Below are 20,247 nucleotides of genomic sequence, written 5' to 3'. Positions count from 1 at the left end.
TATTGAGTTAGCACCCTGATCACTGCATGGTATGTTTGGAGCAAAATAGAAGAACCCTTGGGGGAGAATAGGGGAGTTAGTAGGAAATCAGAAGAACTTAGGAAAACAATGCAAAGCATCAGAATCCAGAGCAGGAACCAATTGTAGACGTGACCATTTGGGTCCAGAAATGGGTCAAGCCAAACATAATGGTGCTTGGAACATGTGATCCATGGTAAGTACATGAGCTAATGTGTGTTGGGTGAAAAAAGAGCAGGTATTACCTTTCAAGGTAGGTCATTTTGAGGGCTTTGTTAGGGGAGAAGAAAACTGAAGCTGATATTAGAAGCCCAGCTATATGCCAAGTAGAAGAGGAAAGAGTTTTGATGAACAGCAAGCTAATCTCTACCACGATAAATGTAAACACACACACACTTTTTAATGGCTTTGAAGAAGTAATGTGATTTTGGAGAACTGCCAGGTCAAATTCTGAGGACAAGCCTACATTTTGAAAAGCTGGGTATGAGGGCACAGAACCTGCTTTTACCATTTGACATATTCCAATTCTGTCAAGTTTGGGTACCTATTTGGCTTTTTTATGGATCAAAGAGGACAGAAGTCAAGCTCAGTATCCACAAAATTGGGAAATTTTATGCCCTCTCTAAATGTAATGGGACCCCCAAATTCCATCCTCAATGTAAGAGTAAACAAAAAATAAATCACCTCATTTAATTCCAGAAAGCCAGTTTTTACATGAATAAAATAGGAGAAGAAATTGAAAAAATATCTCTGAGAAGTCATGGTCACAGGAAAACCCACACTGAGATGCTGCATCCCAGGTATGCAGGTCAAGGCAGGCTCAAAAAGCCTATATGAGAATTTGGTTTAAGATGATCATACACTGATACCTCTATGAGCCTACAGAAGAAAATGAAATGTTCTCTGGAGAATGTACCTTCATCCCAGGTTTCAAAAAGTGCCAACATAATTTTTTCTCTGACGTGTAGTTTAGCATTCACAAAAACATGTCACTGCATGTGGGAACCAACACAAAAAACCAGTAGCCACAAACACCTGCGTAAACTTCAGAAATTAGAATTATTAGACACATATAAAATAATCATGCTTACTATATTTAGAAATCAATAAAAATCTTGAAAAGAACATTATAAGTGAGAGCAAATTTGAAAAATAACCCCCAAATATGTTAATAAAGCCAATAGCAACAAAACAAAACATTAAAAATTCAGCTTGCTTTGCAGAAAAGTATAAATAGCAAATGAGAAAATAAGTAGAAGATATATTAAAATCTAGTGAAAATAATTCCCAATCTAGAAATATATATATTAATGTCTCTCAAGAACAAGGATACCCACCAGAATAGGTTAAAATATAAAAACAGACAATACCAAATATTGGCATTTATGTGGAACAGTTGGAATTCTTATACATTGATGGTGGAAATTCATATTTATACAACCAATCCTAAAAGTCTTTGATAGTATCTAATAAAATTGTTCATGTACATGCCTTAGAATACAGCAATTTAATTTCAAATTAAATACCCCCCAAAATTCACATATATTCACCAAAAGAAACATACGGAAATGCTTTTATATCATTATTGTTCATAACCAACCCCAAATGTAGTAAACAAAAAGTCCATTAACCATATGTTAAATTCATAAATTGAAGTATTGAGGTGTATTCACACAATGGAATGCTATATAGCTTTGGGAATAAATTAAGTAAAGCAACATAAAAGAAAATAATGTTGAGAGAAAAGAAACAGACACAAAAGAGTATGTACCGCATGAATACTTTTTATATAAGGTATTTTTTTAATAGAAAAAAACAACCTCTGCTATTAGAAGTAGGGATGATAGTTGGTGGGGATTTTAGATGAGTAGGTGGCATTTCTCTCTCTTTTTTTTTTTTGCCAGTTGAGATGTAATTGACATATAGTCAGCCCTCCTAATCTGTGGGTTCCACATCCATGGATCAAAAATGTTTTTTAAAAATCCAGAAAGTTCCAGAAAGCAAAACTTGAATTTGCCACAAGCTAACAACTGCAGTTGATGCTTGAACAGTGCAGGTGTTGGGGCGCCTGCCCTCTGCGTAGTAAAACATCCAAGTATAACTTATAGTTAGCCCTCCTTTTACACAGTTCCTCCATATCCATGGTTCCACATCCATGGATTCAACCAACTGTGGGTCCTGTAATACTGCAGTATTTACTATTGAAAAAAATCCGCATGTAAGTGTACCTCACAGTTCAAACTGGTGTTATTCAAGGGTCAACTGTATTTACATTGTATTTACAACTATTTAAATAGCAGTTACATTGTATTTCCATTTGCATTTGCTTCACTTGAAACCAAGGCAATATTCCCTTTACACATTCCCTCTAATGCCTTCTAGTTGGAAAAAGTTCGAAGATTTAGTTCTGTTTCTTTCTTATCTTGGTCTAATCCTTGGAGAGCTTAGTCACTGGAGGGTTTTTCATGAGACTCCCCAACTTGGAGAGTTCCTGGGTCATTACTTCTGTACTCATTGTCCCATAAAGTGACTAAATGGCTGCTCATGTATGAACATATTGGAAAATGCCTTCTGTGGGGAAAAAGCAGCTTCTGTGTCTTAATTTCCTTTTACTTCTCTGGGATCAGGTTTTCCCTCTAAACTCAGCCTTGTCTCTTTCTTAACATAGTGTTAGCTTTGAAATGCTATTAAGGTGAATAGAATATATGTATACATATAGATAGATGTATATCTCTATCTCTATCTCTATATCAGAGACTGGCTAGCTGTTCACCCAAACTGCTTCTCCTTTATCTTGGTTTCATATGTAAACTCTCTTCACCTTGCAGTTAGTAGGGACAATACAACTGGCTTCCAACCCACACAGTATTGGCCCTCAGAATGGGAGCCACTTGAAAGACTTGTCCATGGATTTCTCCCATCCATCTTCTTTTCTCCTCTGCTACTTTGAACGTGGAGAACCTAGAAGCAATGCGGAAGAAGATGCCCATCCACAAGAAGGAAGGACCTTGGTTCTCTTACCACTTGGAAGAGATTCACCCTTTTTTCAGAAATACCCTTGCAGAATTTTTGTGAGCAGTGTTCAGCTACTGAGATTTATAAGTGGATCTGTTATAGCAGCTATTGTCACTTTTTCTATACAATATTTTAAATCATTCTCATGTTTCAAGAACAGGAATGATCACAATCACTTACCCTTTATTATTGGAAAGGGAAAATTCCAGTTTTGCCTCAGTCCCCTTCAGCAGTGCAAATAAGCTTGACAGAGCCTATGGGGTGAGTAACAGAAAATTATTTACATGGAAGAATGTACAGAGAATAAGATCTTCAGGCACATAAAAACTCTGAGAAAAGATAGGATGTGACTAGGGCAAGTGGAGAGAGTACATTGATCACATTTTCCCGAAATGGATGAATTGAGGTCCAATGAACTCTGTTGCCGAAATATCGGCTTCCCTGTGCACCGATGCTGAACAGAAATACGGAGATAGAGATTTTGGAGGAAGAGAGAGAAGGCTTTGTTTTTCTGCCAGGCAGAAGGGAAGACACAGCAGGCTAGCGCCTCAAGAACTGTGTCCCCCCTTCCTTCGGGAATCAGAGAAGACTTTATACATGGGGCTTGCAGTCTGGGGTATATGATAAGGATCGAAGTAGTGAAGGTCTTGCATTCTTCTTGCATTATTTCAAAACAGTCACAGCTGGCAGTCAGGCAGCCTGGTAATTGGGTCCGTTTGTCTCTGGGTTATCGGCCTCCGACCCTTTTTTCTGAAATGCAAATGCTACAAGGGGTGATTTGCTTGCTACAAGGGAGCGCAGGATGTAATTCACATAGTGCTAAAGAGTAATAGGTTAGCTTTGTGATGTACAAATCTAGTTACAGACACTACAGATTAGTAACAGTTTAAAAAAAAGAAAAAAACAACTAGGAGTGATTAACTCTTTCAGGCCAGGTTATGTTTCTTCTCTAGCCTGTTCACTGTTCCCTTTATTTTCCTTGTTCTCAGGAGAGGGAAAACTACATTTCTATTTTTGCTGCAACAAATTCCCCACTGCTAGTTCATTCCCTCCATATCAATGGAGGAAGGGAAACGGGCGTCGTTCTTGTCTGGTTGAGGACAAAACTTCAGTTTTCCTCCACTTGACAAACATCAGCTGTCTGGCCCAGGGGCCCATCTATCTCCTATTTCAAATCCCCCCTAAGAGACGTGAACCCCAAGAAATCTTTATTGGGAGGATGACGGACGATGGTCTGTCTTCTGTAGCTTCTTCAGACTGGCATGGGGCTCGTAGACCCTACCTAGTTGGGGTCACAGAGCTCTTGCCCTGTCTTATTAAGGGCCCCAGGGTGACTTCTGTTGTTGTTTTGGCAGGATCTGTTCTGAGAAATAGCTGGAATCTCTGCATCACCATTATCTTGATGTGAACCTATTGTAATCTGGAAGAGACAGAATTTAACAAGTAGCTTAAAAAAACAGAGGCCAAAGATTAGTAAAAGAATTATTGTAGCTGTGGGCAGGATTAAGAGCCCTGTTACGTTTGGTAGTAATTTTGATCCTGATCTAGATAGAGTCAGTGCTTGGGTTACCCTGTCTAAAGGAATGGAGCCATTTGGTGTGTTCATATATATAATTTTATGTCCTCTTCTATTAGCCCAGTGTGATTGATGTAGGTGTAACAGACCCTGTTCGAAGTATTTGGAGGAGTGACAACCTAAACATTAATAGACAAAATAGATCTCATTTCTTTTTAGGAGAATAAGCCTGAAACCCAGTCTAGGCCTGGCACTTTGGGGAGACTTGTTGCCAGGTAGCCGGTTATCTAGTTTCATCAAAGTAGGTGTTAACCTTTGATGTGGTATTAACATATAAATAACAGGAGCTACTGGTCACTACGTATGTGTCTTCTCTTTTTGTTAACAAATGATCTAAAGCAATTTTATCGTCTAAAAGTATAATAGTTACAAGAGGAGACCTTTAAGAAGTAAGGTTGCACTTACCAGCTGCCAGCAGACATTGTTTTGAGAATGGCTGGTGACATCCCAAATCTAACACAGCTCAGAAAACTCAAGTTCTTAGCAATAAAAGGACTTGCCTAAAATCACACCATAGTGTCACCGTTAATGAAGTCAGTGTTTCTCTAGGTATGAGAAGATGCAAGAATTGGGGCTCATAAAATCTTCTCCTCAAAGTATTTAACTCTCTGAAGGCCTGTCCTGTCAGTTTTTCCCAGAGCACAGAGGGCCTCATTTCAGATCTCCACCCTGAACTCCTTGTAGGGGGTGTTGAAGGTCACCAGCTACAGCACCTCATGATTTAATCCTTGTAGAAGTAGATGGCAAGTGTCAGTTTTCAGTCAGCAGGGCCCCTTTATGGTCATAATTTCAACCATGGTTTGGGGCATTTCATGACCATTTTGTCCCATGGTGCTAGGAATGCTCATTCCCAGGTCTGGTGAAGATTTTGCTGATAGGCCACTCCATGTGCTATTACTGGACTAGGTCTTTACTAGTATCCAAAAGTCTCTGGACCACCAGTCTTCCTAGTCTCTTATGGTCCAGGACAATATTCCCTCTTGTTGCTTCTTCTCATATCTAGAGTTAGACTACTGCAGTCATTGATCTCACATGAAACTATACATCATCATTTTATAAGAGGCTCAGTCACACACTTGGTAGCATAAGAAACAATAATTTTTTGAAATAGGCAGAATACAAATAACATAGCTGGCAGTATTAATAAAGTCATAAGTAAGAATTAAGCCAAGAACTTCCATTAGGTACAGCCCAGTATATCCCAGGTTGTCTGACTTAGTCTCTTCTGTACCAATCCCTATTCTTCAGGGAAATTATAATTGGCATTGTCCATAAGGTACTCAGCCCAGTTTCCTAGTGTTACTAGACTGATTATCCTTAGTATGATTTAATTGTTCCCAGCATAGAGGACCCTTTAAACTTAAATTACCATAGCCTGTTGTTAATTACATAAATCCATCCCATAATTGTGGGAGGCTTTATTCCCTGGCTGAAATTTTGCTTATTGCTCTGATTGAACTTTGAGCAATAGAGGAAAATTCATATTTATGGTCAGGGTCAGAGCAGGTATTGTTAATTGGTCGGGTGAGGGGATCTCATCTAGTAATATCAGTAGTGGCCTGAACATGACTATAATTTTCCTTTTAAGATAAACTTCCTAAGAGTCAACCAATTAGAGCCTTGGAGTGGATAAATCCACTCAAGTAACCCAGAAGTACTAGACATAGGTAATTGGCCACAAACCCAACAATTGGACGGATTTTTAAAACTAGCATAGGATCATGCCTATGATAGAAAAACATTTGATTCATATGCAAAGGTCCAAGAAGTCGAGAAAACATTATAAATGAGCATATGAGTCAGGTCCAGAATCTTGGGTAAGCTGTCTACTTCTGATGTTGTCTTTTTCTCATCCTGGTGTGAGTGTAGCTTCTCCTCTGTTTGAGCATTGTTTTAAGGTGATTTTGAGGTCACCCATCCTCTCTATAGGCCAGTCCAGTGCAGGGGCCCTTTGTGAGTGGAAATTAATCCAATTCTCTTTAGTTTTACTGTGTATGAGCTAGTTAAGAGTACCTGATAAGGGTCCTTCCATCCAGTTTGGAGATAGTCCTTTAAATTATGTCTTTTCTAGTATGTATAATCCCCTGGTTGTAGGTCGTGGGCCATCTGATCTTCATCCAAAGATAGATTCCTGAGATAAGCTTTAGAAACAAACTTAGAGTGTCCTTTAATAATTCAATTAAACTTTTTAGCAATATAACATAACAGCAAGGAACTATCTGGGAAGTGAGTCTTGGTAAACACAGACCTTAATTAACAAAACTAGAATTTAATATTCAGTAAAACATAATTTTTTTACTTCATTGTGAGGGCATTAACCCTGCAGCCAGGGAAGGCTTTATCCCATCAAATAAACAATGAGGTTTGTCATGGAGTGAGAAAAAGCCAAGCAGCTGTCTTGGATTTTTCCATAGCCCTGTTTGATTGACAGCTAATGTTTACCCATTTTACATTCCCTGATTTAGGAGTAGACTGTTGTCATGTTTTAAGGACATCAGGATGGCAAAAGTCTGACACTGAGGGGTTAATTTTTGTAGAAGCAGAATGAACTTTACCTACATGTGCCATAATCTCCATAGATCATTGTGAAATAATACTTATTTACTTTACCAAAGTAACAAAAGATTTTAAAAGCAAATGTAAATCACTTAAAGGCAAAGAAATTTACATAGTCTGTTATTAAAGCAGCATTCCAAGAAAACTTTGTTCTCTTAACAGAGAGAGAGAAAACCAAATTTCACACTGGTCTAAATAAACTTGGCCTGATGACTTATATAACTGTAATTGATCATATAGGCTTTTTGCTTGCTGAAACTTTTATAAGGAGTCTCAGACTGAACTTTTAAAAGACCTCTCAGGAAAGTCACACTAAGGGCTTGTCACAGATTTCACTTACCAGATCTAGGTGAATTCCTCCCTTTTCAAGGTCCCAAAAATACCTTGAGATTTCTGTACCTGTTAGTGAGGTAGCCTTCCTAATTTATCTGATAAAGGTGCTGGGGACCTAAGAGTTTCCAATCTCTGGATGGAGTAGATAGAAAAGATAAATGTTTTAATTTTACCCATAGGTGTAAATTACCAAGTTGCTGTAAACCATAAGTAGCTTGAGGAGAAGAGCTTCTTTATATCCAGTTTAGCATTATGGTCTGAAAGTCAGAAACTTGTATTTATCCAAAAGTCCTTTTTATAAATCTTGAAGAGGAAGCATTTTTGCAAAGGCATCGTAGTGAAACCTTAAGTGTCTATAATGACAAAAGACTTAAGGCAAGTTTAAAATCTGATTACAATGTAATTAACAAGGTAACTTGGTTACTGTTGTAACATATGACACTTAAGATAATAACTAGAATTATGATTGATAACATTTTATCAGGACATATTAGAATTTTTTTGAAACTCCATATAATTTCTAGAATATTTATATTAGTAACAATTACCATACAATATAACCTAAGAAGATTTATTACACATTTGACAATACTTCCCGTGTACTTTTAACATAACCAAGTGAACCAAATTAATGTAATATCTCTCTTTGGGATGTTTCAGGGGCCCTTTGAAGCACCCCAAAGTTAGCTAGAGGTCAAAGAAACTTCATTACAATTTGATTTGGGAAGTTTTATCAAAAAAATCAAAAGGTGGGGCTTCCCTGGTGGCGCAGTGGTTGAGAGTCTGCCTGCTAATGCAGGGGACGCGGCTGGTCTGGGAGGATCCCACATGCCACGGAGCAACTGGGCCCATGAGCCACAACTACTGAGCCCGCGCGTCTGGAGCCTGTGCTCCACAACAAGAGAGGCCGTGATAGTGAGATGCCCGCGCACCGCGATGAAGAGTGGCCCCCACTTGCCGCAACTAGAGAAAGCCCTCGCACAGAAACGAAGACCCAACACAGCCAATAAATAAATAAATAAATAAAGAGATTACTATTAAAAACTCAGCTCTCCTTTCAAAAAAAAAAAAATGAGTTGACAGGGAGCTCACATTTAAAAAAAAAAATCAAAAGGGTTTAGAACACTCAGTCAGATAAGATCATACATCACTGTGAAACAATAGTTATTCACTTAGCCAAAGTAACAATAAAAGATTTTAAAAGGGGCTTCCCTGGTGGCGCAGTAGTTAAGAATCTGCCTGCCAATGCAAGGGACACGGGTTCGAGCCCTGGCCTGGGAAGATCCCACATGCTGCGGAGCAACTAAGCCCATGCGCCACAACTACGGCGCCTGAGCTCTAGAGCCCACAAGCCACAACTACTGAGCCCACATGCCACAACTACTGAAGCTCGCACGCCTAGAGCCTGTGCTCCTCAACAAGAGAAGCCATGAGAATGAGAAGCCCATGCACTGCAACGAAGAGTAGCCCTCGCTCACCGCAACTAGAGAAAGCCCGCGCACAGCAACGAAGACCCAACTCAGCCAAAAATAAACATAAATAAATAAATAAAATTAATTAAAAAAATAGATTTTAAAGGCAAATATCGAACTGATCACTTAAAAGGTAGAGAAGCTTAAAATCTGTCATCCAAGGCAGTTCAACATCTTAAGAAAATTTTTACCATGCATAAAACTCCTTTCTCAGGGTCCACTTTCCACAAACTTTTTTATCACTTTCTGTATCCATCACTTTATTTTCCCATTCAGAAACAACAACCTGTAAGTTAGACCTACTGCCTTTTCCCTTAATAAACTGCAATTCCATTCCTCATACCTTCTTTACTAAAAACATACATCCTACTTTCCTTAAGCAACCATGAACTGTCCTTTATACCAGCACTCTGTAGATTGGTAAACATACATCCAAATAATAATTTTTGAAGAATGTGCTTTCTTATAGAAAATATCTCAGTGTGGCACCAAACACATTTTTTAATAGTTCTAAACCTTTTGTTTCTCTGTAAAAGGAAGCCAGTGTTCAGCAATTAATGTTTTAATATCTTATTTTATTTGGAAATGGCTTATTTAATAAACTTCCATCCTTTAACTTAAGTTAGCACAACTCTAAATTTTCAAGTTGTCCAATATCTGGAGAGATCATTCTTAAGTAAATATTCCTAAAACATAATTACTCCTAAAAAGTTCACCCAAAGCTCTTATCTCATTTGCAATTTTTTTCTTAAAAGTTTCTTCTTATCGTTATTTTCATTGCTGACAAATTTGTAACAAATATAAGATCTTATTTATTTTATATTAAACCTAGCACAATGAAAGTATTATACTTAATGTTGATGGCTCGAAAGACAAGTCTATATTAATTAGATCAAGAAACTTAAACATTAATACCAGGTATTAGGGACTTCCGTGGTGGCACAGTGACTAAGAATCCACCTTAACGGGTTTGAGCCCTGGTCCAGGAAGATCCCATATGCTGCAGAGCAACTAAGCCAGTGCGCCACAACTACTGAGCCCGCGTGCCTAGAGCCTGTGCTCCACAACAAGAGAAGCCACTGCAATGGGAAACCCGAGCACCGCAACAAAGAGTAGCCCCCGCTCACCCCAAATAGAGAAAGCCCGTGCGCAGCAACGAAGACCCAACACAGCCAAAATAAATAAATAAATAAATAAATTTACAAAAAATAAAAAATACCAGGTATTAATTTAATATTGAATATTTCCCAGTTCACGTGAACCTGAAATTTATTTAATTTTTCTTGTATTTAGAATTGTTTGATTTGTAAGCACTTACTTTTCTTTTAAGCCAATTAAATAGAGCTCATTTACAAATTAACCTCAGCAACATTATCCAAAGACAAAAACACATACTGAGACATACACATATATCCAGACAGACAGAGATTTCATAGTTTCCACTTGAGATTTAAAATGTCTCTTTGCCATTTTTTTTTTTTTCTTGGCTTGAAGTTCTACTAATTAACCCAAGGCTGAAGTCTCAGGCAAAGCGGGCTATTGTTTGTAGCTCAAGGACATGATAAGAGTTAACTTCAAGCTTTGTCCTAGGCATATTTTTGTTCTCTCAGGGTCAGAATTTTGAAGAAAAGTATTTTAACAAGCTAGCTTTTTCTAATTGCACATGCAAAAAGAATTGGTTTTGCAATTTTAAGAACAGTTTTATTTTAAGCAGTTTTCTCCAGAGTCTAAAGAATATTGTGGCCATACTGTCAAAAATCATCTTTCTCTTTCTGTGGTCATGGTTTCACAGCTAAAATTTAAACCAGATAGTGCTCAACTTGGCTCTGATAACAGGGGCAGACTGGCTAATAAAATGTTGTCCCAGCAGGGATTGTCCCTCTGGGGAGGTGGGGTCTTAGTTTGATCAGGAGAATCTGAAGGCATGAGGGAACTTGCAGGAGTGGGGGAAGCTTCGTTCCCCTCTTCCCCTGAGAGTTGGGAGAAGTTAGAAGAGGATCATTTAGAATGTCAGGAGACTTTTTCTTTTGTTTTTTCTGACTCCTCAGGCTTTTGATTATGGAGCCACCTAGAGCAGGATTATAATAAAAGGGGCATAAAGTCCTGAACATAAGGGAACCTCAGTCCGTTTTTCCCATCCTGTGGCAATAAAGATCTAATTGTAGGAGACCCATTTTCAGGCCATTTTTCTTTGTCACTGGATCATAGCTATTGGTCGACCAGTCATTTAAAATTTTCCGTAAGGGTTCCCAGGTAGGGGTGGAACCTTAGAGGAAGCGCTTCGCATTTTGGCTCCAGCAGTTGGTAACAGACTTTAGACGTTAGGCGTTAGCGCGCTCAAATAAAAACATAAACCTTCACCTCTTCAGCTGTGTCCCCCCTTCTGCCTGGCAGAAAAATAAAGCCATCTCTCTTTTCCTCCAAAATCTCTGCCTCCGTATTTCTGTTCGGCATCGGTGCACAGGGAAGCCGATATTTCGGCAACTACTCTAGTCGGGGTGGTGTAAATAGGAATGGCCTTGGTCTTGAGGATAGGGTTGTTTGAACAAGTTAATTTCCTGATTCTGATAACATCTTTCAAGCCCCAGTTTTAACGAAAGCAGAAATGCCTTTTTTTTTCCATGCAATTATTTTTCTCAGAATGGGGAATGAAAGAAATCCAAGATTTCAGAAATTAGAAACTGGCTTTATTCCTTTTCAGGCTGCAGACTCACATGAGGCTTAGTTTCAGGGATGAATTCAGGAAACCTGAGAAATAGATAGTGACTTCTGCTTGCTTTGGTTCCTCAGTTTCAACTTCTGCTTCTAGCCACACCTTATCCCCCTTTTTCAGAAGCATAATTACAGCGCCAGAGATATTAACATACTCTTTTTTGGCGATCAGATCCTTTTCCAAAACTTGGCTTTGGTTCGTCATTAGCCAAACCTTCACCTTGCACTGGCGAAGCTCTACATCAGTGTCGAAATAGTAATTTCCAGGAATCCTGCAGGTAAAGACTCCCATGGCCTCCTTTAAGTCCCTCTGGGCATTGTACAGGACCTCTGTGAAGATGACGGGCGTGGAAGGTGGAGGAAGCCTTCCACTGAGCTTCACTGTGAAGGCTGACCTTTCTCCGCAGGCGCATTTTACATTTTGACCTGCTGGTCCTGGGACTCCCGGCTCACCTCTCAATCCAATAGGTCCTAGGAGGAACACAGAACAGTCTATGAGAAACTGATGCCTTAGAGGAGCATGTATCCTTCCAGAATGCACTGGTGGTGGTGTGATTTCACACAGTGAACTTGAGATGCACTGCTCTGCACGTTGTTCTGTCTAGACTCTAATATCTAGAGTTTCAATTCCTGTCCTAGCTCCCCCTGTGCTATCAGAGTCCTCAATACAGTGTCCCGTTGAAGGCAATACTTGCTCTATTTTTGTCTGGCATTCCTGGATCCAGATGCTGAACCTTCCCTGGAGCGAAGTCTCGAGGACTGCTGTGCTATACTTAGGCCAGTACTGACCACTTCAGGACTGTTTCAGTTCTGTATTTGGTGATCCTTATTCAGAGCTTGGAAACTTGAGCTTGTTATCCACTAGCCACCCCATCCCTGCCCCCCAGGGAACTTCTTTCACTTTTATCTGAGCAAGCTGTGCATCAATCAGAATGTCAATTTTACATTAGCTTTCCTGTGGGGATTAAGATGCTACCTTGGTTAAGAGTGTGAGCTTTGGCTTATAAAGGAAATAGTGCAGGTCATATCTCATCCCTGGTCAAGTTTCTTAACATTTATAAGGGTCCATTTTTTTCATCATCCACAAAAGCAAGTCATGATATATACTCTCATTGGTCTGTTCTGGAAAAAAGTTAGCATTAAATATTATGTTTGCTCTTATGATTGTAACTGCTGGCCTCTAAGTCTGGGACTGTAATCTATGCTCCTAATAAGATTTTAGGATAATGTCATAATAAAGAGGCAGTGTCAAATCATTTTACTGTACTTTTTCTTTTCCCCTTACTTTATGGGTCTGCAATTTACTTCATGACACTATTCTTGAATCCAAGAGCCTGGGTCTCTTATTTTCAGGAAAAACAAACCTCTGAATCACTAAACCTTAGACATTTGATCCTAGGATAGGGGCCCATGGATATTCAATGACAATAATGGCCCTATAAGAAATTTTTCAAAATATGTGAGATTCTCTGGGGGATGGGGGAGCCTTTGACTCAGTCTTACTCAGCTGCAAGCAGCAGTTTATAAAGCCTCCCCATTCTGAGTGGTTCTTAAACTTTGGCATGTATCAGATTCACATGGAGGCCTTATTAAAACACAGATTGCTCACCTCCAGAGTTTCTCATAGACTAGATCTGGGGTAGAGACTGAAATTTGATTTTATAAGAATATCTCATGTGATGCTGGCGCTGCTGGTCTGTGGACAACACTTGGAGAACATTGACTCTGACTCATCCACTTTGAGCCTACACGGCGAAGACAAGCAGCACACCAGGGACCCCGCGAGTAACCAGTGACACAGCCAAAAATAAATAATAAATAAATAATAACATAAAAAAAATTAAAAAAAAATTTACCCTTATATCCTTTTTGTAAACATGCCTTATATTTAAGCAAATAACAAAAAGCAGCCTGGACTGTTGGTCTTTTTTTTTTTTTTTAAATTAATTAATTTATTTATTTTTGGCTGTGTTGGGTCTTCGTTTCTGTGTGAGGGCTTTCTCTAGCTGCGGCAAGTGGGGGCCACTCTTCATCGCGGTGCGCGGGCCTCTCACTATCGCGGCCTCTCTTGTTGCGGAGCACAGGCTCCAGACGCGCAGGCTCAGTAATTGTGGCTCACGGGCCCAGCTGCTCCGCGGCACGTGGGATCCTCCCAGACCAGGGCTCGAACCCGTGTCCCCTGCATCAGCAGGCAGATTCTCAACCACTGCGCCACCAGGGAAGCCCTGTTTGTCTTTTATTTATGTATTTTTCCTGTCCCCCAAAGCAGAGGCCCCTAGAAATAATATGTAGAAAATTCCATGATCAACATTGGAGGTTTCAGTGCCCTATTAAGTCCAGTTATTCCTAATCCACCCTCTCCTAGGGACCAGGCAACTGGACCATCCCTTCCTGCAGCTTGCATCAGGTCCCTACCAGTGATTCTCAGACAAAGAGACTTAGTTCTTCTTGGGCTGGTTTCTCCCAATGTGAAGGATCCCTGTGTTACTCCAGCTGTTAAATCTGAAGCAGGGGCCCCTGTTAGCACTCCACTGCAGCAAGAACTTCTTAAAGGTTTGAAGTCACCTCTTCAATATTTAAATATTTTCATGCAATCCAACCTGGGTTCACAATAAGATTAATGTTCAACCACAAGCAGGATTTGAGGTCACCTACCCTGACTAGCTCCAGAGTTTGGACTTAGGAAGATGTTAGAAACCTGGTCAACCCGCGATTTTCTATCAGAGATATCTCTTATGGCAATAGCTGCTGCTACAGGTAAAACCAAAGAGTGTGATTTTCCTTGCTCCTTGACTGCTTTTTGAATACTTTCTTGCTGTATCTAATCTCAGATCAGGAGGCACTGAAAGCAAGCTCCTGGATGAGAAATCTGTGTAGGTCAAAGAACTGGGAACCATGAGAACTTAATCACTGGGGACAAAAACAACCATTATTTGAAGTCCAATGTGTAGTATACGTAAGTTAGTGTCGTTAATGTTAATACGTGAACACCACATAGGAAAAAACAATGTCTGTCTAGCTATTATTATTACTCATACATCATCTTTTTAAACCCCATTACAATACCATGACTACAATGACTATTTTTTACCTGGCTTTTGTTGATTACCCACTCATCATGCAGGTCACAATATTCCTCTGTTCTCTGTGTACCACTTACACATTAGTGGACGAATCCACAGGCTCAACCAGACTCAGGTTCAATCCTTTTGACAACACTATAGATGGTATTATGTTTCTTCTTGTGATATTAGTAGGTACTGATGCTAGGTGCCCAGATCCATTAATTCATTGCTGTTTCAAAACAGTGTTATTCTATGTTCTATAATATGTTTTTTCAAGTATTAGTTGGAATAACTTGATAAAGACAGTCAACTCTTTGTCTACTTTTTGATTGTCTATTACCTTTTTCATTTGGTAGTTGGAATAATTTGATAATGAGACTCAACTCTTCATCTAGTATTTGGCTACCCAGGGGTATAATTCATATAAGAAAGGCACAACAAATGCTTGACTGTTTTTCTTTTATTTGACAGTTTTATTGATTTCCTTTCATCCTCCAAAGGTGGTGAATTCATTTTGTTTGGTTTTTATTTTATATTACATTAACCAAAGCCCATACTTTATTCAGATTTCCTTATTTCTTTTTCCTAGAGTCCTTCTTCTTTTCCATGACTCCATCCAATATACCACATTGCATCTAATTGTCTGTCTCCTTTAGGTTCCTCTTGGCTGTGGTAGATTCTCAGACTTCTCTTGTTTTTGACAACATTGACAGGTTTCAAGAGTACTGATCAAGTATTTTGTAGAATGTTCCTCAACTGAGATTTGTTTAATGTTTTCCTCATGATTAGAGAGTGTTATGGATTCGGGGCAGGAAGACTACAAAGGTAAAGTGTCATTTTCATCACATCCTATCAAGGATACATATTATCCACATGACTTATTCATAATAAGGAAGTCTGAGGGAATTCCCTGGTGGTCCAGTGGTTAGGACTCTGTGCTTCCACTGCATGGGGCACGGGTTCGATCCCTGGTCGGGAAACTAAGATGCTGCATACCACAAGGTAGAGCCAAAAAAAAGGGGGGGGGGAGTCTGACTCCATTTTTCAATGTTTGCTGATAGTTTTTAAGCCTTATTCCTCCCTTTTCTCTTCCTGTTTCACATCTGGAAAAGCTGATAATAAAGTCCAGATGTTCCTTTCCTCTGGTGCTAGTGGGAGGTACAAACCACATAAGCCTCTCCACATGCAGCCACACTGTCTTGTTTATTGTAGCTTTATAATAAGCCTTGAAGTTGGGTAGCCTGAGTCCTCCAGCTTTGTTTTGCTTCTTCAGTATTGTGTTTATCTATGTCTTTCACCTTCTATTACAAACTTTAGATCAGTGTGTTGATACCCATATGATAGGTTACTGAGATTTGGGTTGGAACTATGTTGAATTATAGATCAAGTTGGGATGAATTGACATCTTAACAATATTGGGTCTACCGATGCATGAACGTGGAATATTGCTCCATTTATCTTCTTTGATTTTTTTCATTGCAGTTTTGTAGTTTTCCTCATATATATATTATACATATTTTGTCAGATTTAACCTAAGTATCTCATTTTTTTGGTACTACTGTAAATCCTACTGTGTTTTTTTTTTTATTTCAAGTTCTGAACGTTCATTGGTGATACAAGGGAAAACAACTTTTTTTTAAAAATGTTATACATACACAATCATGTCTTCCGCTAACAATGACAATTTTATATCTTTCTTCTCATTCTCTATTCCTTTTATTTCCATTTCTTGTTTTAGCATCCAGTTTCTCACCAATAAGTATATTGCTAGTTGTAGGTTTTATAAAGTTGTCTTTGATCAAGTTGAGACAGTTTCCCTCTGTTCCTACTCGGCTCTGATATTTTGTTGATACAGTACTAGAATGTTTGTAGTGAAGAGGTCCCACTTGATGAGTTGAGAAAGGGACCATACAAGGATCACCAGTGACAAAGACCACATGTTCAGAGACTGAACCTTGACCCGTCCAAGTAAAATCAGCCAGATGTATATGGATGGTATTGCCTCATTGTGAATATCAACTGCAGCAACTTCTCTCTGGTTAAAAATATAACCAGGACATTGGCCTCAGGAGACACCAGAAGACCAAATATTTAGAGAAATCAATTCTGCAAATCATCTAATCTCAACTTGAAAATCAAACCAAGTGAGACAAAAACAAGATAGCTGAGAAGCTGATTTTCAGTAGGCTTCCTTCCATAATATCAGAATGCTTGGACCAAGGAAAAGCACTCTCTCCATGGGAAATCTTGGTAAGTGCACCCACTCTTAGTTACAATCATGAATTAAACCTCTTATATTACTTTCCATTACCCCTCTTTCTTTCACATGGAAAATATTATATAAATATATCTACCCTGGGAGACCATATTCTCATAACTCTGTCAAAGGAATAGATTTTATTTCTGCCTTACTACTGGTGAAAGTGGGTAGGAATGGAAGTCAAATAGTGGCCGTGAATGATGTCATTATTATTTAATTACTCTCAGTTATGCAAATTAGTACAGAGGACTTATGACAGAATGGCAGGTGGTGAAACATCCCACATATGTACTTTTGAAATATATATTCAACTTTAATACTCTGATGCCCAGAGTCTAAGTCATCAGCATGAGACCTATCAATACCTGCCAAGACTCTTTCCCTTCCTCTATATTTGCCTCTGATTCTGGCGTTCATGTTTTATAACTATCCAGCTGAGTGTTTCTGTGCTACCTCTTGGGTTTGTTTGTTTGTTTGTTTATTTATCCTTTAATTCATCTTTTGTCTCTTTTCTATCTCTCCCTCCCACACATTTTCTTACTATATTATGTCCATGCTCTCCTTTACCACCCTTACTGTTTTACTAATAATAGTAAGATATTAAAGTTTACTACTGATTTCGTTCATTGTATCCAATTTAAAAGCCAAAGCTATTGTGTATGTTTCATCTCTCTATCCACTATCCCCTCTCTCTCCTCTATCTCTGCTTTCACATTAGACCGTAGCATATTTGAGTCATCTTACATAAATTAATAGGACAAAGTAGAAAAATATAAGCAGGTAAAAATTAGGAATAGACAAAAGACAAAAAGCAAAACCATAGTAAATGGTCAATTAAAGTGCAGATGTGTGCACCTACCCAGTTTTAAAATTTTAGTTGGAAATATGAATCTGACTTTCCTAGGGGCAAAACAAAACAGAAAACAGGTCCCTTATATAATTCACATTGTCCATAATGGGAAATATGCATTGCCTTTGGGGATTTGCAATATGGATAGGAAAAAATAATTCCCAAAGATTTCATATAGGAACATTGCATGAAATAAGTCAACCGATTCTTTAATAATACCTCCCAGTGGTGGTTATATTTTCTAGTCAGCTGAAGTATTATTACAATATGTGCTGAGGACAGTGCTATAACATCTCACAAAAACCTATTAAATTTACTCTTTGTTGTACTAGGCAACCTGTACTGAATGATTTTGTGTGTGTGAGAACTTTCTGTTTGAGTGGCGAGTGGGTATATGTCTGTGGATGTTTATTTGGCGGCAGGGGGTGTGGGGTATACTTTAGACTCTGAACATACAACGTGTTCCCCACTAATCTCCAGTCATGTGAGATCCCAGCCATAATGAAATGAAAGCACAATCACCTAAGAGTAAAAGGAAGACTATTCCAGAACAAGTTCCATCCTGTAAAACAGTCTCAAAGGAGTCCAAATACTTCCATTTTTCTGGACCTCAATTTTTTCTTCTCTCCAATGAGGAATGTAATATTGAAACTCTCCCAAACTCACAGAGGGGTCTAGAAAATTACAAAATTAAAATGAGGGCTATGCAAGTGCCTGAACACTTGGGATTTTCTCATAACCATCTTAAAATTATTTTAAGATGCCCCAAGGCTTTCATATGAGAAACCATCAATAATTTCTAGTCATAAAGATGCTCAAATATGTACAGTGTTTTCATTAGAACATAGAGAGTAGGGGCCAGGGGCCAGGAGTTAATATACGGGGACTGTTTGATGTACCATGCATCACGGCAGGCACATTTATTACATCATACTCTTTCACTTCTAAGAAATTCTGTGACTTAAGTTGGAATTCATAGCACCACTGTATAGTTGAGGCTGAAAAAGAGTTTAGTTAATTTCTCCAAGGTTGCACAGTTGGGAAGTGTCAGATCTGGGATGTGTGAAACCTTGTCTGACTTTGAGAAACAAATTCTTGGGACTTCCCTGGTGGTCCAGTGGTTAAGAATCCGCCTTCCAATGCAGGGGACATGGGTTCCATCCCTGGTGGGGGAACTAAGGTCCCACATGCCGCGGGGCAACTAAGCATGCACGCCACAACTAGAGAGCCTGCGTGCCGCAAACTACAGAGCCCACGCACTCTGGAGCCCACATGCCACAGCTAGAGAGAAGCCCGCGCCCCAAAACGAAAATCCTGCATGCCACAACTAAGACCTGATGCAGCCAAAAATAAAAAATAATAAAATAAATATTTTTTAAAATTCTCAGATTATTCTGATAACGATTTTATTGACTTACTTTCATACTTATTTACTTGACTTACCATTTTGTAAGTTATCAATGGGATCAGAAATTAGAGCCAATTTTATTACCAAGGATATGATTGGTGGCTTAGTTGTCTTTTAAAGCAAGTATTAAGATGATACAAAAATTAAACTTGTAAGGTAACATTTAGGACCACTCTGCTACAATAGTTGATTTATCAGGACAGACAGAGCTTTCAGTCTCTGGGGACAATTTCCTCTAGAATTTGTATGTATTGGTGACCTATTTTTTTAGATTTAAGTCCATGTCCAGGCTTTGCTTTGTTAATGGGAATAAAAGGATGCCAATCAAGGAAAATTTCTACAACCTAGATATATTCAAAGAAGAGCAAAGATCAGGGCAATCTTATATTGGGAGTCAGCCTTGTGCCTTCACTGTGCTAGATACTTTATTATATTATCCCCAAACCCTATGCTACCCTCTTCGATAGGTGTAATTATCCCCCAATGTATAGGTGGGAAAACTGAGAGAAAAAGAAGCTAGGCAATTTCTCTATAGACACAACGTTAATGCTTAAGTGAGTGGACTTCAGATACCAAATCATCACAACTAACACCAGGTATTGAATGTGACTGCCAGAGCCTATTTCTAGGCCGCAGAGGCATAAGTTGGAAGAAGCAACATTGGATTCCAATAGGAAAGACCAGCAGGTCCCTTTTGTCTCTTCTGTGCCCCATCTGGGGAGGGTTCAATAACATGGGATAACGCCCTTGGAACATTCTTAGCCATCTCTGACCCTAGTCCCAGCACTGATGTGGATGCCCACAGTAATGGACACTCCTTGGGACTGTGAGGGTTTGCAGCCCTTTAACGGGGTGGGAACATGATCCTTCAAGAGCAGCAGGGTCCTTTTCCAGTCTATGTGAACTTTTCCCGTTACTCTTCTGCTCTAGGTTTCTGGCTTTGGGCCCTGTTCATAACATCAGCCCCAGCTGATCTCAAGAC

At 39.1% G+C, this 20,247-nt stretch overlaps 1 protein-coding gene across 1 annotated transcript in view; it reads right to left on the bottom strand.

Moving 5' to 3' along the window:
• Positions 1-11,680: 11,680 nt before the first annotated feature.
• LOC137775856 (hibernation-associated plasma protein HP-20-like) overlaps positions 11,681-20,247 on the bottom strand; it is a 28,118-nt gene continuing 19,551 nt past the window's right edge. Inside the window, exon 3 of the mRNA XM_068561975.1 lies at positions 11,681-12,153. Within this exon, the coding sequence (XP_068418076.1) occupies positions 11,681-12,153 (473 nt within the window). The remainder of the gene's footprint in view (positions 12,154-20,247) is intronic.

Source organism: Eschrichtius robustus, chromosome 13, assembly GCF_028021215.1.
Source record: "Eschrichtius robustus isolate mEscRob2 chromosome 13, mEscRob2.pri, whole genome shotgun sequence".
NCBI lineage: Eukaryota > Metazoa > Chordata > Mammalia > Artiodactyla > Eschrichtiidae > Eschrichtius > Eschrichtius robustus.
The sequence above is the reverse complement of the archived record's forward strand: the minus strand, read 5'-3'. Positions and strand labels throughout refer to the sequence as shown.